Source organism: Gossypium hirsutum, chromosome D04 (genome assembly GCF_007990345.1).
Source record: "Gossypium hirsutum isolate 1008001.06 chromosome D04, Gossypium_hirsutum_v2.1, whole genome shotgun sequence".
Taxonomy (NCBI): Eukaryota; Viridiplantae; Streptophyta; class Magnoliopsida; order Malvales; family Malvaceae; genus Gossypium; species Gossypium hirsutum.
The window spans coordinates 17459412-17479442 of NC_053440.1; the positions used below are offsets into that span (position 1 = coordinate 17459412).

The window sequence follows — 20031 nt, forward strand, 5'->3', positions numbered from 1 at the left end:
TTTAAAAATTATTAACTCGAATTTTTTTTTTTAATTTTGCAAAACCAAATCCAACTATTATAGTTGCAAGTGAAATGAATTTGTATGGGAGTTGGTAATTTGGAGAACAGATACTAAACATTTTAATTTCTTAAATTATCACTGCAAATTTAAATGAGCATTTAAAACCTACTTTGTTAAACATAGTAAAATAGCAGCAACCCAGGAAATAAATGTAATTGAAGAACGCATTATTAGTTAGGCAATATTTCACCTGTTTTCAAAGTTGGATGGCTTGCATTAATGGGATTTGTCAGCTAGTTTTATTTCTACACCTATTTCTTATATTTTATATTTGGAATTTCTTGTTGAACAAATTTTGGAGTAAAAGAAGAAAAACACAGTATGAAAACCTAAATCCCTCAGAAACAGGTAACTGTTTAGTCTTCATGATTATTAAAGTGTGTAGGCTACCAAACTAATATATGATTGAATTGAATGGAACAGCTTTGAAAGGATGGTCCCTTTATTTAAGCCTTAATAAAAGTCGGACAAAATTAACAATTTATTTCACCCTCTAATTTTATAGTATTTAATTTTTTTAACTTATAAATTTATATATTTTTGTCAAATTATTCTAAAATAAATAGAAAAATTAACGTTTTTTTAACTACGTTGATGTGGTATATGCATAGATTGTCACGTGAATGACACGTCAGTATTTAATTAATTTTTTTAATTTTAAAAATTCAAAAAAGTATAAAATATTTTTAAATTTAAAAATCATTAAAAAGTACAAAAAAATATTTTGTTAATATTAATTAAATATTGACATGCCATCCATGTTGCAATCCACATGTATGCCACACAATGTCAATAAACTTAACAAACATTAACTTTTTCATCTATTATGTGATGATTTGACAAAAGATAAATGATTAAGGGCTAAAAAAGATAATAATTAAATAGAGAGATAAAATAATTTTTTTTGTAAAGTTAGAGTGCAAAAAAATAATTATGCCTTAAGTTTAAAATATTGGTGAACGAAAGTCAATTATTGTACATAAAGTGCAGATTCAAAACCCTTATCCTTCGTATATCCATGTGAAAAAAAAGGTGTATTTTTCAAGGTTTTTACAACTAAAATTTCCAGCTTTCTTCCGACACAAATTGTTTCTCAAAGTTTCTCCTTAATACTTCATATAATTTATTTAATATTTGTTGGCATGCTTCCGAGAATTTTAATTTATAACATGAGAAGTAAATGTATTGTTTTTTAATGGAATTTTATCTACTAGTTCTATTGAGAGATTTTGTGAGTTCCGGAAATTGAAGAATTTGCACATATATATATATTATTAAGTTTTTGATTGAATTGATTTTATAAGTAAATCAAGTATCGAATTAAAAAATTCATTTAAGAAAACAATTATTATTATGACGTATTTTTTTTATGTTTTTATATTTTATTTAAAAAATTATGAAAACAAATGAAACTTGAAATAAATTTACAAAATAACTTGAAGATTTAATCCTTGTTAGCTTTCTCTACAATTTTCTTTTATAAATATTTGTTTACTCACACCAAGAATGTGGCATAATTTACTATATTTATGAACATGTATTATCTATTTGTGAATAATAATGTAAATTGTAATGTTGGATGGTTTGATTTAATAATTAGATGATGTAAAAATAAAAAAAGCAAATAAACGAAATTTAAATTATATTTATGTTGGAATTTGTTTACCTACGCAAGAAGAAAACATAATAGCAGTCAAAACTCAAAACACAATCTTTACCATAAGTTTACAAGTCAAACACAAATAAATTTATAAGTTTGTAATTTACTTTATAATGAAGAAATAAAATTTTGGAGAAGGGGAAATGAATGATTTCCCATTCAACAGTTCAATTCAATTGATGAAAACCCCCCAATAAATACAATAAATAAAACACAAATTACAACAACATTTCTCAGCCAAATTCACTTCTTACATCAACAACTACCTTAAATATTCCTCTCATTTTTATTTTACAAATTATGCTGAAAATCCCGAATTTTCTTTTTCACAGTCCCTTGTTTTTGCTTCACATTATTTCCCAATAACAAAAAGATCCTGAACAAGAAACCCAAAAGGACTAAACTCGAATTCGAATATAGACCGTTATTGTATTTATCGGATTAAACCCTTTTTTTGTTTGGTTTCAAGATCTCTTGTTTTTGCTTCCCAAGAGCAAAGAGAAGTAAAACAAAATCCGAAACAAGAAACCCCATGCCACTGTAATCAGTAAGCAATTCCATTTGCTTAAATCTGTAATCCCTTCTTGCTTCAGAATATCCAAACCTGTTGTCAAACATGTTGAGCTTGTAATTCTCATCCCCAAAGTATTGCTTAATGACTGCAGTAATCTCACTTTCATGGCGGGAGGGACTACTCCAAGTGGTGAATTGTCAAATATTTGAATCCCTCTCACAAAACACTTGGTTGGGTTTTCAAATTCGTTTTGTAAAACTGCTTCATATGGGTATTTCACAAGGGACAAGTAATGGAACCATATCCAGTAAACTGGGATTCGGTCGCGGTTGATGAAGAAGCCGCTGAAGAGTAAGAAATACGCTAAAATAGCGACCACGATCGTGTAGCCTAACATCACATGCGGGACGACACCCGAAAGGAATGTCACGAATGAACTTCCAGACCAAAATGAAGCAAACATCATTAAGAAATAGAATAAGAATCCCGATAATCCACCATCCAGCCCTACTGCCCAGAATGTTGCCATTGCGAAAGCAAATGAAAGGAAAATCAAGCCTGGTAACGCCACTAATGCATTTGATATAACGTATGATAATCTTCTGTAAGCGTTGTAAGCGGTTTCTCTCATGAAAATGTACCTTTCTTGGAGAAAAACGGGAAGAGCATCGGCACAAGTGTAATATGTTGTCGACATTGCAAATGCGAAAAACCCTAGTCTTTCCTGCAACCCTTTTGGTGAATTATCAAGTTGCCAAAATACTGTCGCTAAAATGAACCCTGTCACTAAAACTGCTGCCAAACGAGTTCCAAACAACTCCGGCATCCGTTTTGAATTTAGGATCGATCGCTTCGACAATACCACCGTTTCTTTCCAAAATGGATTTGCAAATGTTGGAACCATGGAAGATGAATTGATATCATTTGTAGCACCTGGAACAAGTTTGCCTCGAGATATACTGGCGCTAATTGCTTCTTTTAATGACAAACCTAGTTCATCTGGCTCGGAGTCTCCGGTATGCTTCATGCTTTGCCATGACTTGTTGAATTCGACCAAACTTTTTGTTCCTCCAGGAGATCCTTCGAGTTCTCGGATTAAGTCCAGGGCAAACTCCGTTTTGTTCTCGTTCTCGGGTATCGGATACCCGAACTCCGAGAAATACAGTGGCAAATTCGTCGGTGAACCACTGTAAACAGTTTGTCCACGAGACAAAAATATCAATCGGTCAAGCAATCCAAGAATACGATAACTTGGCTGATGAATTGACATTACAACAATGCTTCCACTCTGAGCTATCCTCTGTAAAACCTTCACCACCATGAAAGCACTGGTTGAATCCAGCCCTGATGTAGGCTCATCCAAGAAAAGAATAATGGGGTCATGAATTATATCGATTCCGATCGATACACGACGCCGCTCTCCACCGGAAACACCACGATGACCTTCGTCGCCGATAACAGTTTTGGCTGCATTTCTTAAGCCTAATTGATCGATCAAGGCTTGAACTCTCATTTTCTTCTTAGATTTCGACAAAGTCCGAGGAAGGCGAAACTCAGCTGCGAACATTAAGGTTTCTTCGACAGTAAGCATTGGGAAAAGCAAATCATCTTGCATAACGTAAGCTGAAATCACTTTCAACATTCGAGATTCCAAAGCTTCGCCATTTAAAGTGACGTTTCCTTTCAAACTCCCTTTAGCTATTCTGTTGGCTAAAGCATCAATTAGCGTCGACTTACCCGAACCACTCGCTCCGAGCACAGCCAGTATCTCACCGTCACGAGCTTCACCTGAGATATTATTAAGCAACGTCTTGGTCCTCATAAAATAACTATCTCCGGCGGCAAGTGGATTGCCAACGACAGCAGCATCTGCAGAGGCGCTTCCGCCCCTCCGTCTGAAGAAACCAGGCAACGCCATTTTGCGAGGAACCTTTACACTATAAGTAAGGTTGTTAAAGGAAAGGACAAAGGGTATCGGGCGCGGCTCGGTGACGTTAACGAGGACTTCATGAATAGGAGTTTCGTCTCCGGTGACTTCTTTCCGCGCATCACCGACGTGTTTAAGTAGTTGGCCAAGTGTTGGGGAAGGCCCTGTGGCGGTTGAGAGTTCGCCGGCGGTAAGCTCCAATGAGGGCTGAAAATACTGGGAAGAGTTATTGCTAGTATTAGCCGATGATATGTTTTCGGCGACAATACGAGACATGATAGGTTTAAGACAAGAAGACCAAAAAGTATAGGTGTTTCTTTTTTAAGAGTGAAATGGGTGTTTGTTTTGGCTTTGGAGAATTCTATTTCTCTATATATCGGAGTTTTAATATTAATTGTTTGTTTATTAAAAATTTTTTATTTTTCTTCGCACTGGTTTTATTGGGCGGTAATTGAACGGCCACCTAAATCATCCAAATCTGAAAGGAGGAAGTTCATGGGAGGAGAAGAATAGCACACGCGGGAGAGTATGTTTGATGGGATATGTGTTTAGATGGATGGGTGAAAGACGCGTGGTGTAATGGGTTTATTAGTTCTAGGGGAATTAGGGCGTAAGCTTTATTTAATTAGTAGTAAGGGGATGATGACTTTAGTTTAATGGAATATATTAAAGCCTATAATTTGACTACTTAATCTCAAGTTTTAATGGTTTAGTTATGGGTTAATAGATAAACCTAGGGCTGATGGGTTAATAGATTTCCGCATGTAATCAAATCTTTTTTAAGAAATAACAGCCATATTTCTTTTACACATTTTAATATAACATTCAATGCATTATATATTACTTTTTAAAGAAAAATTATTGGATTGGACCGATTTTTTAAAAAATTGTACGATTAAGCTGAAAAAACGAAAATGGTCAATTTCCAATGACTCCCCTCTACCCAACGGCTATATGGCAATGGCTACCCCAACCCAACCACTACACTTTTTTTTTCTATTTAAATCCCTAATTCCATTCCTTTTCAATTCAATCTCAACTTATCTCTCTCATATTCTCAAATCTCTCTTAAATTTCTCTCAATTCCCTCTTAATTTCTCACTCAATTTTTATTCCTCTCAACCCTCTTTTTTATTAAAATTGTATTAAGGTTTTTTAAAATTAATTTTTGTATTACAATTTATTTTGTATTTATTGAAATTAATAATGGAAAAATCTCTAATTCGTTTTGAGAACAAGCACATTTCGGTTGATCAATTGCAAATGGTAAGAAATTTTTTATTATATTTAATCTAATTTAATTTAAATATTTTGTTGCTATATTAAAATGTAATATTTTGTATTTTTTTTAGATATAGTTGGAAGATCGGATTTTGGAGATGTATATTTGTAATCTACCCACTCCTCCATCGTCTTTAATCGAATCATACTTGAGAGATGCAAGATTTTTTCATGTGGCTCGTATGGGTAGAGGGTGTAAATTAGACCCCACACTTGTAAACGTGTTGGTGGAAAAGTGGAAACCCAAGACACACACATTTCATCTTCCATGTGGCGAGTGTACTATCACACTCAAGGACGTGCAGTTACAGCTCGAGTTACTATGGATGGGCCAGTAGTGATTGGGTCAATTATCGCAACCGAATTAAGAAATGCATGTGAGAAACTTTTAATGAGGGTTCCGAACACGATTTATGGAGCCCGAATAGATATGAATTGGTTGAAAATAAATTTTGGTGGGATCGATGTGAAATCGAGTGAAGTTGAAAGACAACAACATGCTCGGGCATACATCCTTATGATCATCGGGGGTCTCCTAATGCTCGATAAATTACGAAATCTTGCCATTTAAGGTGGTTGCTAAAACTCGTGCACTTTAGAGAGACGGGAGAACTCAGTTGACGGTTAAATGTGTTGGCGACATTGTACCGGGAGATGTTTCGGGAGACGCAATCATAAAAAATAAAATCGGTGCTTGCATGCTACTACTGCAATTATGGGCGTGGTATCGACGGCCATCTTTACGTCCTCGAGTGGACTACCCTTAAACATTCCCACTTGTAACAAGGTAAAATTCATTAGATAATATATTTATCATAATAAAATTATTTAAAATTTAAATGATTGTGTTAACAAATTCTTTCAATAGGTGGAACATGGGACGAGTTATGTGGGACTACTAGAGGAGATTCAAGATATACGACTTCTATTAGATCAATGATTAGAAGCGAAAGTATTTATTTTTTAAATTTTAATTATATAATATTGTTATATGCCAATAACCAGATACCTGAGTCCTAGAAAGGATCCGAGCCTCTGACCCACAACCCGACCACAAGTAGACAGCAAGGCATACTAACTTATAAGGTAAGGTTGTAGACCCAACTCACAAGAACCTTGCGCGAGCCCACAGGGCAAGGTCGCAAGACCAGCTCGCGAGTCCAGTTCGTAAGGCAAACTTACAGACCCAGCTCATAGGAACCTAGCGAAGATCATAGTCTCACTTCGCATAAGCCTAAATGACTCACTAAAAGGGCCACGTGCTCCGCAGGACATCTAGACACGTGTCCAATAAGTACGAAACCCGCCTAAAGTGCCAGTTCCAAAATTAGAAAGGACCACGTGCTCCGTAAACACGTGTCCAACAGACATGAAGTTCGTAAAGAATGTTAGTACTAGTGACAGAGAATGTTAGTACCAGGGGCAATAAAATTAAGACAAAGTAGTGGGGCCTTGCTATGAGTTGTAATAGTACTTATAACCACATGTATAAATACCCCAACATTCCTACTCAATAAGATATAAGAAAACTATTACTCAACAATTAGTGTGGTGAGCGTAGAACTTACTTCCAATCATCAGATTTCTCCTAGTTTGGTTAAGTTTTCTTTGACACTCGAAGAAAATGGCTCAGCCAAACGAAACTTTCCCCTTCAACCCCTTGTGAGGACAAGCCAGAGCATCGAGTTTCGGTGCCCAACACGACAAGACAGACTTATTTGTTGCATGGTCCGTTGATAGGCTAGAAAACCTTGACAATGTGGTTTGTCGGGGACCTTCCCTTTTCTTAGACCTGGACCTCTCCAAAGGTTAGGGACTGCCACTTTCTCTTAACAAAGAGGCACCCCCGCAGTAGTTCTTGGTCCTCCAAGAGAAGATGAAATTCATCAGAGAGCAAATGACCGCTCAAGAAGTGCAGTTTGTAGAACAACATGCCTTCCAGCAAGAGCTACTGATACAGAATGAGGAGCTGCAAAGAATGATGAACGCGGACAACTCTGGTTCCCAAGACAACATGAATACACAAGATGAAACCTCAAGCACACAAGTGAAAGAATGGCAAAACAAAATGGACGAGTTGCGCTGAGACGTTTGGGCATTACATCCTGAGTCATAGGACATGGACTGGTTGTTCTACTCCAACAACCCGTTGGCCCCCAAAATTGGGGCAATACACTACACCAAAATAGGTTTTTAGTGGCGTTCTTTTATGCAAAAAATGCCGCTGTTGTCAACGCCGCAAACGTAGAAATAAACGTCGCTATAGACCATAACCTTTAGCGGCGTTTTTCCCACAAACGCCGCTACAGATCAGGACCTTTAGCGGCGCTTTTTCCATAAACACCGCTCTAGATCGGGACCTTTAGCGGCACTTTTGCACAAACGCCGACTATAGATCAAGACCTTTAACGACGCTTTTCCCACAAACGCCGCTATAGCTCAAGACCTTTAGCAGCTCTTTTTCCACAAATGCTGCTATATCTCAAGACCTTTAGCGGCGCTTTACCACAAACGCCGCTATAGAACAAACCTTTAGCGACGCTTCTCGCAAAAACGCCACTAAAAACATAACATTTAAAAAAATTATTTTAATCAAATAATATTTATTTTATGATAAATATTTTATTTTATTTTTTAAATTTGAACTTTAAATATACTTTCAAGGAGAAATAAAAAAAATTATTTAAATTAATTTTTTTATGAAAATTTTAACTTTAAAACTAAATATAAAAATTAATGAATTTAGTTTTATAATTTAAAATAATAAATTAATAACACAATTAAAATTCAAAAGTTAGAACTCAAGTTGTCGTAAATATTAAAGTGAAAATAAAAATTTAGAATCAAAACTAAAATAAAGAATACATATGAGAAATAGACTGACTAGTTGAACCTGCCTATGACTATACACATCGCAAGAGAATTGAGTTGAAGCTCTATCAGCAACATCTTTAGTTTCATTGGCGCTGCAATTGGCACTCTTTTCCACCTCAAGATTGGTATGTCATCTAGGACTTTGGTGAAGAATCAGAAATTCCAGGGTCTGCACAAGGCTTTTGCACTTCTATTGTAGTTGAAAACTAAGGTATACCCTGTTTAGCATAGAGCAAAATGTAGGCTTCCTGGGACAGCACAGCTTCTTCTTCAACACAAGTAACCTACAGAAGACAGAACATGACCATTATGTACTATTATTCTAAGTACCATCAAAATGTTACTGAGTATATTACAAGTTGACACTTAAATTTCAAACTTAGGATGAAAATTTGCAATATCAGTGAAATTATGAGATCCAAATGCTTGAAGAACAAGCAAAATATTTAAAGTAGTGGGGAAACAGAACCCTCTGTAAGGTATCCTTCATAAGCAAGAAACTTTCAACAAGAAACACATTGTATCCAGTTCAGAAACTGGATATGTTAGTAACTATCCTTAGTAAAAACCAGAATGCACATTAAAATGTGAACAAATTCATCAACGCTTACCCTTGAATCATTCATCTTATGCCACATATTAGGAAAGGATCGAATGTAGCAAACATAGTGTCCAGAAGTAGGTCTAAATCCGGAATGTTTCACAACTGCAAATATTTGATACCTCAGTTCCTCCTATTGCAAAAAGGATAACAAATGAAACAAGTTCAATAATCATGCATTAAACATAAATTTTGTCTTGTCTAATATGCTCACAAAACCAATAATCATGAATTCAAAATCTTTTAGATTATTTGATAAATAAAATATTTTATCTTTCTTGGCAATAAAATAAAATAAAATAAAAAACAAGAATCAAATTAGTTCAACTCCAAGTCTTTAGTCAAATTTAATTAAACCTCAAGTTCTTTGTCGAAAGAAAAGAATATATATTAAAAACCAAGAAAACACATACCTAGTTTGATTGGCAAAACGTCGTTTTCTTTGGTAGGCGACCATTGGGAAGTTTAACAATTAATTAAGAAGATGAAAGAGATAGACCTTGAAGAGTTTTTGCAAGGAAATTGATTAAACTTCTTCTATGTTCGAATTTTTTGATATTCGATTCTTGTTTGTGCATATTGCAAATTGATTAAACTTCTTCTATGTCCCCATGGGAAATATTGTTCTTCATGATCTGTGAACAGAAGAATTTTCCAGAGGTAAGTACCATTAGTGATGATAATGTATAAAGAATTTTCCATGATCTGTGAACATGGAAAGAAAAAGCTTCAATTTTCATTCTTCAAAAGGAACCGTGGTGCATGGAACACCAGCTGAAAAACAGAAGGGCACTAGAGAGTAAGAAAGAGAGATGTATAAAGAATGAAATATTGTCTACACCTGCTCAACTTCAACCATTTTTTTCTTTTTACACTAATTCATGCTGTATATGTAATTTTACAGTAACAGGAACACATAAAAAAATCAAGAAAAAAAATTATGTATAAGAAATTTGTTTGTTATTGTGTCATGACATGCTTCTGTTGAACTTCAGATTTCAGGAAGTTAGATTACCCCAAGGTGATTTCTATTACTGGTCTATACTTCGACAGACATTCTACTTACCATTGCATGTTGTAGCAATGCAGATTACTTTTTTTATTCCAAATATTATGAACAAAATTAATCAGTAGAGCTTATTTCCTCAATTATCAATATTTTAAAGTAATAAATATAAAACTCAAGTTACCGAAGACAGTCTAGTCTAAACTAAAGCATGCACAAATCATAACAAAGAAAAAAGAAGAAGAAAATAATTAAAATAATATTATAAGATGAAAATTACAGAATTAACTTTAATTTCAAGTATTAAGCTCCATAACAACAAAAACAGGAACATAAAAAGAACAATCTTTGCAACAACCCAATCCCAATCATACCAGCATCTTATTTAGTCCCAAAGTTCAAATATCAGACACAGAAATTACAAGTAAAAACAAAGGGAATTATGAAATCAATCCTAGTCCACATTAGCATAATTTTCCATGTGCAATGAAAAAAAATAGGGATTAAAATAACCAAACAAACAAGTGAAAAGGGAAAAAAAGAGGGAAAATTATCCCCCAGTATTAACTAAAAAAAATAGAATGGAGGGATTCAAGTGGAGAAAGACCTGGCCTTTGACTTTGAGGTTGATATGTGCAGCGGATTGATCGCCAAGCTTCTTATCTTCCTCTTACGGCCTCGACATATTATTCTTTTTCTGGGTTTTGCCCTCTCACTGATTTCTGATTCCGATTCTTCACTCAATCGATCTTTTATAGAATTAGGGTTTTCTTTTTCATTTGATTTCAAATTATTTTATTAGGGTGAAGGAGAAAAAAAAGCCCTAATTTAATTTCCTCTACAGCAACAATGGCGAAATTTCAAAATTTTTCAATGTATCTGGAAAAATAATTCAAATAAGAAATTACAAGATATCTTCGACGAAGCCATATTTGATGAGCTCCTCGTTCTCGTACTTGTCAAGACCCATGAAAATGGTGTAATTGCCAGATTCTGCCCGGGCTTTGAAGTAAAACACCCTTTTTCCCTTCCTTTCGTCTATTGGGAGAGACAAAATTAGGGTTTTCCTCTTTTCGGTTAAGGAAATATTGGGAGACCAACCACATTATCTATTTTTCCCCCTGCAAATACCGAACAGAACAAAAGTCTTTTTTGACAAAGAGAAAGCACAAAAGGAATTCCAAAAACCTTATATGCTTTAGTAGCGGAGCCCCTTTTGGAGATTTAAGGCGGAGAAATTTGGGGATAAAACGCTCCTTTGTTTTTTTAAGTAAAATGACTTTTGCGGCCTTTTTATAAAAAAACTATCTTTTGCGGCAAAAAATTATTTTATTTTGAACAAAATGACGCCGTTTTGTTCTGCTAAAAATATTTTATTTTGTCTGCTAAAAATTATTAGTTAAGTGATTTTATAAAACATTGATTATTATTTTTTTATAAATTGAATTTTTATAAATATTATATATTTTAATAAGACAACAAATGATTAAGTGACTGTAATTAATTATTAAGTTAGAATTTTTCAATGTAAGCAATCAATCTCTCACATATCAAATTTCTATTAAAGATTGAGACGTTAATCATGATTTTATATTATTCTTTTCCGATCTAATCTCCATTTTATTAGAGATATTTCCTAACTAAAATATAACTATTTTGCTAGATGTTCGTTGTGGAATGATTTTAGTTTTTGTATTTTATTTTATTTTTGTTATAATTTGGTCCTATCCAAAATAGATAGTTACCTATCCATATAAATCTGTTACATTAATTAATTTATTTATCAATTTTTTTAAATCTAATATTTAAATATATAAATATAAAAATATTAATTAATTTTATAAATTTTCATCATTTAATAAATCTAAAATAAACCTTAAATCCTAAACCATTTAATATATATAAAATTGATCTATTATCTCTTAAATAATTTAAACTATAATCATAATTTTACTATATTAAAATTAAAATTATCTCTTTTACAATTATATAAGAAATTATTTAATATATAAATTAAAAAACACCAATTAATCTAAGCCCTAAACCCCTAACCCCTATCTCCTAAACCCTAAATCATAAAACATAAACCTTAAGCCCCTAACCCCGCTATCCCCTCTTTTACAATTATATAAGAACTTAATTAATATATAAATTAAAAAATAGTAATTAATCTAAATCTTAAACCCTAACCCGACCCCGAATCTCTAAACCTTAAATCACTAACTCTTAACCTCTAACCTCTAACCCCTAACCCCTAACCCCAAACCCCTAACTACTAACTCCTAAACCTTATTTAATATATAAATTAAAAAACACTAATTAATCTAAACCCTAAACACTAACCCAAATCCCTAACCCCTAACCCCTAACCCCTATATCACAATCCTTAAACTAGAATCCCTAAGCTATAATCCCTAATTCCATAATCTATAAACCTTAAAATTGTAACTCCTAAACCGGCCTTAAATCCTAATTTAACCATATACCCTAAACCATATATATTAAACCTTAAACTATAATGATAATTAATTAAATATTTTAAAATTAATACTATCGTATCTTTTACAATTATATATGAAATTATTTAATATATAAATTAAAAATCAATCAGTTATGTACCCAAAAAATTTTAAAATTATTTTAAATAATAATATTTTAATTTTTCCATTTTTAACAAATATTTTTCTATGTTTTTATTTGAAATTATTTCTACGTGTCATTATTTCAAATTTATCCATTTTTAAAAAATATTCAATTAAAAATAAATTGAATTTTAATTAATATAAATAAACAAATTAAATAATAAATAGACAAATAAAATGTTTTTGCGGTGCTTTTCTAAAAACGCCGCTAAAGTCTCGAGCATTACGGGGCTTCTTGGAAAACGCCGCTAAAGCCTCGAGCATTAGCGGCGCTTTTTCAAAAACGCCGCTAAAAGCCTGAGCATTAGCGGCGCTTTTTCAAAAACGCCGCTAAAAGCCTGAGCATTAGCGGCGCTTTTTCAAAAACGCCGCTAAAAGCTCGAGCATTAGCGGTGCTTTTTCAAAACCGCCGCTAAAGCCCCGAAAGGTAAAAAACGATGCCGTTGGGCTTAGGTTTTTTGCAGCGTTTTATGTAAAGCGCCGCTTATGCTCGATTTTTAGCGGCGTTTTTTGTCCAAACGCCACTAAAAATGCCGCTAAAAGCATGTTCTGGTGTAGTGATAGGCTTACCACGCGATTTCAAGGTCTTAAAAGACATGTTCAAGGGGAGGAGGGACCCATAGGATCACTTGAAGTAATACAACAATTATATGAATATGTTGGTGGCATCGGACGCAATGAAGTGCAAAGCCTTCTCGACAATGTTAAAGGGAAGCGCAAAAGATTGGTACCTATCTCTCTTTTACAAGGTTTGATCTGCAACTTCTCACAACTAGGCCAGATGTTCTTGGGTAGGTTTAAAGCCCACTTAGCGATCATGAACACGCTCATGGGATTGATATCAATGAAACAAAGAGAAGGCGAATCCCTTCAAGACTACGTGAAAAGATTTCATGCAGCGACCCTCAATACGAAGAACTTGGAGGACCAATGGGCAATAGATGCCTCCATTATGGGAGTACAAAATTACCATGTGCAATACTCATTTACAGATAACAAACCACAAAGTCTAGCGGACCTATATTGTAACAGCCTATTTTTCAGTGGTGACGGGACAGTGTTTTCGAGACCATAAATTTTTTTCATGTCAGCCCATAAATATTATTTATAGAATATTTATGGAGATATTAGAGTTGTATTAAAATTTGGTTAAGAAATTTTAAAGTTTAGATAGCTAATTAAAGAAAAAGGACTAACTTGTAAAAAAAGTGTAAAAGTTAATTATTATTAGTTAAATGGCTTAAAAAGTTATAATACAAGGGTTTAGTTGGAAATTAAACCATAATAAGATATAGTGGACAGTATGGAATGATGGTTGTATAAAAAAACAAAACAAATTATGTGTTTTTAAAATAAAATAATGATAAAAGTTAATAAAACTAAAACAAAGTTTAAAAGATATTTTATTTTAAGCTTTTTCAACCTTCTATCACCATTTCCACCATTTCTAAAGAATACAAGGTTCGGCCAAGCTAAAAAAAACTTTGCATGTGAGTGATTTTGTTACATGTTTTTAGTAGTTTATGCTTTTGAGATTGTTACAACTAGGTTAAGCTAACTCGTACCTTCATTTTTGAATTTGTTAAAAATTTTAGAAGTTTTCATTGATGAATCTTGATTTTTTTTATGATAAGTATGTGTTTGAAGCTTTGACTATGGTATTTGGTTGTTTTGTGAAGTAATTTTTATTAGTTTTTGATTTAAGGATTAAATTGTTAAAATGTCAAAATTTCAAGGTTTGATGGTGAATTAAAGGTATAATTGGGACTTTTTAAGGGCTTAGATTATTCAGCTGTAAATTTTGAACTTAAGAAAATCATTAATTTGATGATTTTTTTGTTAAAGGACTAGATTGCAAAAGTTATAAAAATTAGGGTCAATTGTGTAATTTTGAAAAAATAAAAGGGTATAAAATGCATAATTAATTGGCATATGAATATAAGCTAATAAAGGAAAGTTGTTACATTTTAGATCAAGACCCTGTTGACTTACGTGGAACTTCTACAACTACTACAATTCAGTCCAGGTAAGTTTGTTTGGTTTGTAGTTTAATATCTATATGAATCGTATGATGATATGATATGAAATAGTGGATATTAATTGTTCTATTGATGATGTAAAGTTGTTTGGAAAATGTCATTGAATTTTCATGCTTGGGCCGAATGAACGCAAGATAGAGTACAACTGAATGATGGCGTGTTATGTGGGGTTGGAGTGGAGAGTGATGTGGCATACTTTATATATTTTTCCCGAGTATAATGAGGCTCAGCATTTGTTGCGAACTCTCGTGTATACTATCCTATTTTGGCATGTTATGGGGACGGATGTATAGCCTACAGGCTAGGAACTTAGTGCCGAGGCGTGTTATCGGTTGGATTAGCTCTCATGAGCATTTGGGATGTTATTGGTTGAATTAACTCTTGTGAAAGTTTGGCGTGTTTCGGTTGGACTACTTGTGTATTTGTATATGTAAGTCATTCATCAAGTCATATTTATTATATGCATAACTTGTTTAATGATTTTGAATGGCATGACTTGTATTTGATATCTTAAAGTGATTTTGTTGTGGACATGTATGTTTTTCAGAAATTATTATTTGAGCTTTGAATTGAACTATGTAGTTCATTGGTTTGCAATTGTGGATGACAAGAAACATTAGTTGTTGAATTATTTTGATTAAATTGTTATATCTACTTTGGTAAGATCCATTGTTTTAACTTGTCGAACTTACTAAGCGTCAATAAGCTTACTTGTGTTACTTGTATTTTCTTGTAGATATCTTTTCATGGGACGGACAATCGGATCAGCACTCAAGTCACACTATCCATCTATTTTCGGTAGATTTTGAACGTTTATTTTGGATTATATGACATGTAATAAGTTGTTATGTTAATGAATCGTTTGATATGTAAATATATAAAACATGCAACTAGTTAATCTTTTGATCGATGTTGTCTTGTAATGTGATGGTAGTTACATGGTTGCTAGGTTTGGTGGTGAATATAGTCATTTTGTGAAGTTGTGCTTAAGTTTTTGGTAAGCTTAGCTAGGAATAAATATGTTACATGTTTGACCTTAACTTGGCAAGTTATAAGGTTAGATATTTAGCTTAAAAATTGATAAGAATGTATGTTTGGACGGTGATGATTTACATTGTTGTATTTGTGTATATACTTGTGGTACCATTGAGGGTACATTAGTTAGACACTTAAGATGGTTGAATTAGCATGATTTGAGCATGTTTAATGGTATTTTCAATTGGTCTAATGGCTGGTAAATGGATTGCTTAGCGTCCAAGAAATCTTGAAATGGTAAACTTGATGTTTAAGGTTCATTTTAGTGAACACAGCCTGGGACACGAGCTACCACACGGTTGTGTGCCATACACGACCTGACACACAGTCTGCGACATGGCCATGTGTATTAAGTCAATGAGTCACACGGTCTGCGACACGGTCATGTGATCTAAGTCAATGAGTTACACGATCTGAGACACAGGCTGGGACATGGCTATGTGTCCTAATTTCGAATACCCATATGACCGTGTGTCCCCTGTTTTTGAAATTTTTCATATTTTCTTAAATTTTCCTGACATGTTTCATATTAGTCCCTGAGGGTTTTAAGATTGTTTCTATAGTCCCTAAAGCTCAATTTAAGCATAGTAAATGTAATATCCCTAAATTGGGTCTAGTAGTTTCGGGTATATTTTTTCGGTTCCAACATGAATTTAGGAATTTATCGAGTTAATAATAAATTTTTTAATTTAATTTAATTTAGGAGGTCAATTTCATCTAAAATCGATTAAAGAATAATCCAGAAAAATAAAAATATTTTTGGAAAATTAATTTTAAAGTAATTAAATAATTATTAGTGAAAATAATTAATTTGGGTCAAAAAAGAATTTTAAAATATTTTTTTATCAAGGGTTAATTTGAGTTAAATTTAAATATTAATTAATTTGAATTTAATTGTAAAATGAGGGAAATTTTGGAGTATTTATTTAGTAAATAAACGTTTAAATTTGAAATTTTGAAGGGAAAGGATCAATTGGTAAAGTAAGGGAAATGTGAGAGTGGCCATTGGGCAAATTTCCCAAATTTTAAAATTCTGGTGGGTTGTTTCAGTTTTCAACACAATGCATCTAGCCTACTTTTCACACCATTTACATCATATTAGAGAGCTATAAAATTCGTTTTCTTTGCATGGTTTTAAACGTTTATCATCAGAGAATAGATTCAACAAATTTCCTTCTCAAAATACTCTCTCTTTTCACTTGAAATTATTCACAAAAGTAGCCAAAAATATTTTGAAATTTCTCAAGATTATTGAATCAAGATTTTCAAAGGATTTAGAACGAATCAAAGGTAATTATTATTTCTAAACTTATTTTTATGATGATTAGAAGCATATTTACATGATTTGAGTGATAATTACTTGATTTTTTTTATCAATGTTATCATCTTCAAAACCTTAATGTGCTTTAATGGTGGATCTTGAATTTTGAGAGGAAATCCACAAATCAATGGATGCTTCAACTCAAAATGGACCTATTAGAAGGTTTTTGATCTTATTTATCAAGATTAATCATACTTTGTCAGGTAATTTAAAGAAATTTGAATTTCATGATCTTCATGAACATATTTTCTGGATTTTATGAAATTGATTTAAATGTAAAATTTATTCTTAGTATATGTTTATTTGGTCTAGTATTGATGTTTGGAAGTGATTAGGAGGGCTGGAGTGATCGATTTTGTGAGGAATCAAGTTTTCAACTTGATGATACAAATTCGGTAAGGTAACTTTGAGTGAGAATTTCGTGTAGCCTAGTTGATGAAAATTTGTGTTTTTTTAAATTTTTTGAAAGGTGGTAATATCTATTCTATCTCTGTCGAAGCTCTGAATCTTGAAGAGGATCGAGCTAATCGAAATTGAAGCTTGGATTTGCTTGGTTGATCACTTGGTTGTGGTTGAGTTAGTTGTGTGGTAAGTGTTATTAAAGGGCGATTTGGTAAATTGACCTTCACTTATGCTTAATTGGATGATTAATTATTGATTTCAAATATTTAATTGACTTTTGGTTGGTTAATTTTGCAAGATTATTTATATATGTTTAAGTGATAAAATTTTTGTTAAGTGTTCGTAAGTGAGCATCTAATGGTTTTATGTGCTTGATTTGATTGATTATAATGATGAACTAAGCAAGCATGCTAGAGTTTTTGGTTCATGGTATGTTAATATTTCAATTGATAAATAAACATTGATAATAGGTGGTATGCTATTTTTAATTTGATGTTAAAATGGCTATGTTACATGATTCACATATGCATTTTGGCACATTAAATTGAGCACATTATTGACTGAAATTATGTTATGATTGATTGGTTATATTGGCGTTATAGCATGGTGGATCCATTGGATATAGTTGGCATGCCATAGGATTTGTGAGTACTCACCATATTGATATATTATTTGTGAGAAATGACGCTCTTGGTAGACTGATTTGGAGTAGATAAGGGAGTGTTGAGCTTGTGTCTCCACTCAACGGGTCTGATTTAAGGCGAAATAAGGAAGCTTGCGACCTTGGCTCGTTCAATCTAGGACTCATTCTAATTCTGATTGGGAGTAAGAATATCCATTTATTCGATGTATGATCACCCGATTAAGCCATGATTGTATATGCTAATATAAATGTATGAAATGTTATATGCTAAATTGATGATTATATGCCATGATTAATTAAGATTTTTGATACATGGTTGAACATATGACATTGAATTATTATGGATTGATATTGTAATTGAAAATTTGTATTTGATTGGTTTCAATTTAAGCATGATTTGGGTGCTAATTTATTTGTCGTTTTATTAACATTCACTAAGCTTTTTAAGCTCACATCCTCACATTCATGCAATTAACCGACGAGATTGAGGAGCTGAGGAGCCGAGCAAGAGAGTTCCAAGAGATTAAGGCTTTATAAGGATTTAGTTACAAGTTTTAGAGATGTTAATCGAGTATTGTGGAACTTCCGAGACTTAGTTTAATTTTGGTTGTAATTGGACTTGGACATTGGACATTTTTAATTTTTGATGGTTTTATAATATATGATATATGCATGTTTGAGTTTGATTATTGGATAATTTATAATGTATTGTTACTTGATAACACGGTGATTGATAACACAATGTGTGAGGCATGATGTTTACACTAACCATTGTTTAAATGAAGATTCCATGGAGTGGTTTACTAGCGACTAAGGTACGCCACTTGTTTGAATTAACCAGTGGGTGATATGCATGAAATTGAATGTTTAATTCTATTTAATTAAGGCTTAATTGGTGTTAATAAATTCAATTGAAGGTGTATGAATATGTATGATATTTAATTGTAGCTAAATCAGGTTTAATTGGCCATTAAAATACTCAAAATCGGGTTTAAAATTGAATTTTTCACACCAAAAAACTGCAGTGGACTGTTGGGGGTTTAAATTCTGGTCTTTTTAAATTGGTTCTCTAGTATGTTTAAATTACAAATTAGTCTTGTAACTTGATAAGTCTAATTAGAGCCTTAAATGATAAGGGAACTTGATAAAATTTTAGTAGTAGACTTTTAATTGATAAAATTTGTTAGAAACGCACTCAATTTAATATTCAGGTATAGTACTGATAGTTTGAAATTGCTACAATTTAGTCCTTAATAATAAAACTTGAATTAGACATAGAAAATAAACTCTGATTAAGCTAAAATTTTTAGGGCTTACATAAATTGACTAAAAGAGGGTTGGTAAATGTATAGATCTAAATTTGGGTTAGTTGAATCGTAGGTGATAAAATGATAAAAATGCCCTTTGGTTAAATTATGTATAAAAAGTTTAAAATTGGCTTACAAATTGCTTCTGCATTAATAAATAACTAATAAATGGATAAAATTGAGGTGTTATAAGGTCAGGGTGTGTATTGTGAGATCATTAGCTGAAGAGTCACTTAAGTGGCTAATGTAATGCTTCGAATTCGGGTTGGTTCGTCTCGGTCGGGTTTGGGGTGTCACAATAAATGTATGTTAATACTGTAGTTCAATTACTTTATTTTATTTGAGGAATTATATTGAAATGATTATGATTTTACCTATTCATTTTGGTTAACTTACGGTAGTATTTCCGTTACATATATGAGTGAGCTCATAAGTTCGTAGAGGTCGAGGGGATTAAAAGAGCGTCATGAGCTACCTTTCAAAGAGAAGATAGGTAGCCCAGAAACATATAAGGACCTCGTAACAAGTAGGGCCCCCCAACCAGTCCCTACGAGTTAGAATCGATAAACCATAAAGAAATAAAACCCAGAGTGATGCATTTATTAACCCTCAAAGACCTCAGCAAGAGTAGGCCAAGAGATTTCAGGCCTACGCCCTTCTGAACGCTACACGTACTTACATCCTTAGCCAAGTAAAGAGTCTTGGCATCTTGCCTA

General features: G+C 32.8%; 1 protein-coding gene and 1 long non-coding RNA gene across 2 annotated transcripts; both read right to left on the reverse strand.

Moving 5' to 3' along the window:
- Positions 1–1850: 1850 nt before the first annotated feature.
- Positions 1851–4783, reverse strand: LOC121216409 (ABC transporter G family member 6). Its single transcript, XM_041092080.1, has one exon. The coding sequence runs from the start codon at positions 4438–4440 to the stop codon at positions 2188–2190; it is 2253 nt and encodes a 750-aa protein (XP_040948014.1). The 5' UTR covers positions 4441–4783; the 3' UTR covers positions 1851–2187.
- A 3442-nt stretch (positions 4784–8225) lies between these two features.
- LOC121216410 (uncharacterized) lies at positions 8226–11188 on the reverse strand. The gene is made up of 4 exons (XR_005912598.1): positions 10534–11188; positions 9334–9555; positions 8931–9053; positions 8226–8603 (listed from the first exon to the last, which is right to left on the reverse strand). It is a non-coding gene; the product is annotated as an uncharacterized lncRNA (long non-coding RNA).
- Between the last annotated feature and the right edge of the window lie 8843 nt (positions 11189–20031).

Excerpts from the sequence above, each read along its gene's own strand:
- LOC121216409 (XM_041092080.1), bottom strand. The coding sequence starts at position 4,440 with ATGTCTCGTATTGTCGCCGAAAACATATCATCGGCTAATACTAGCAAT.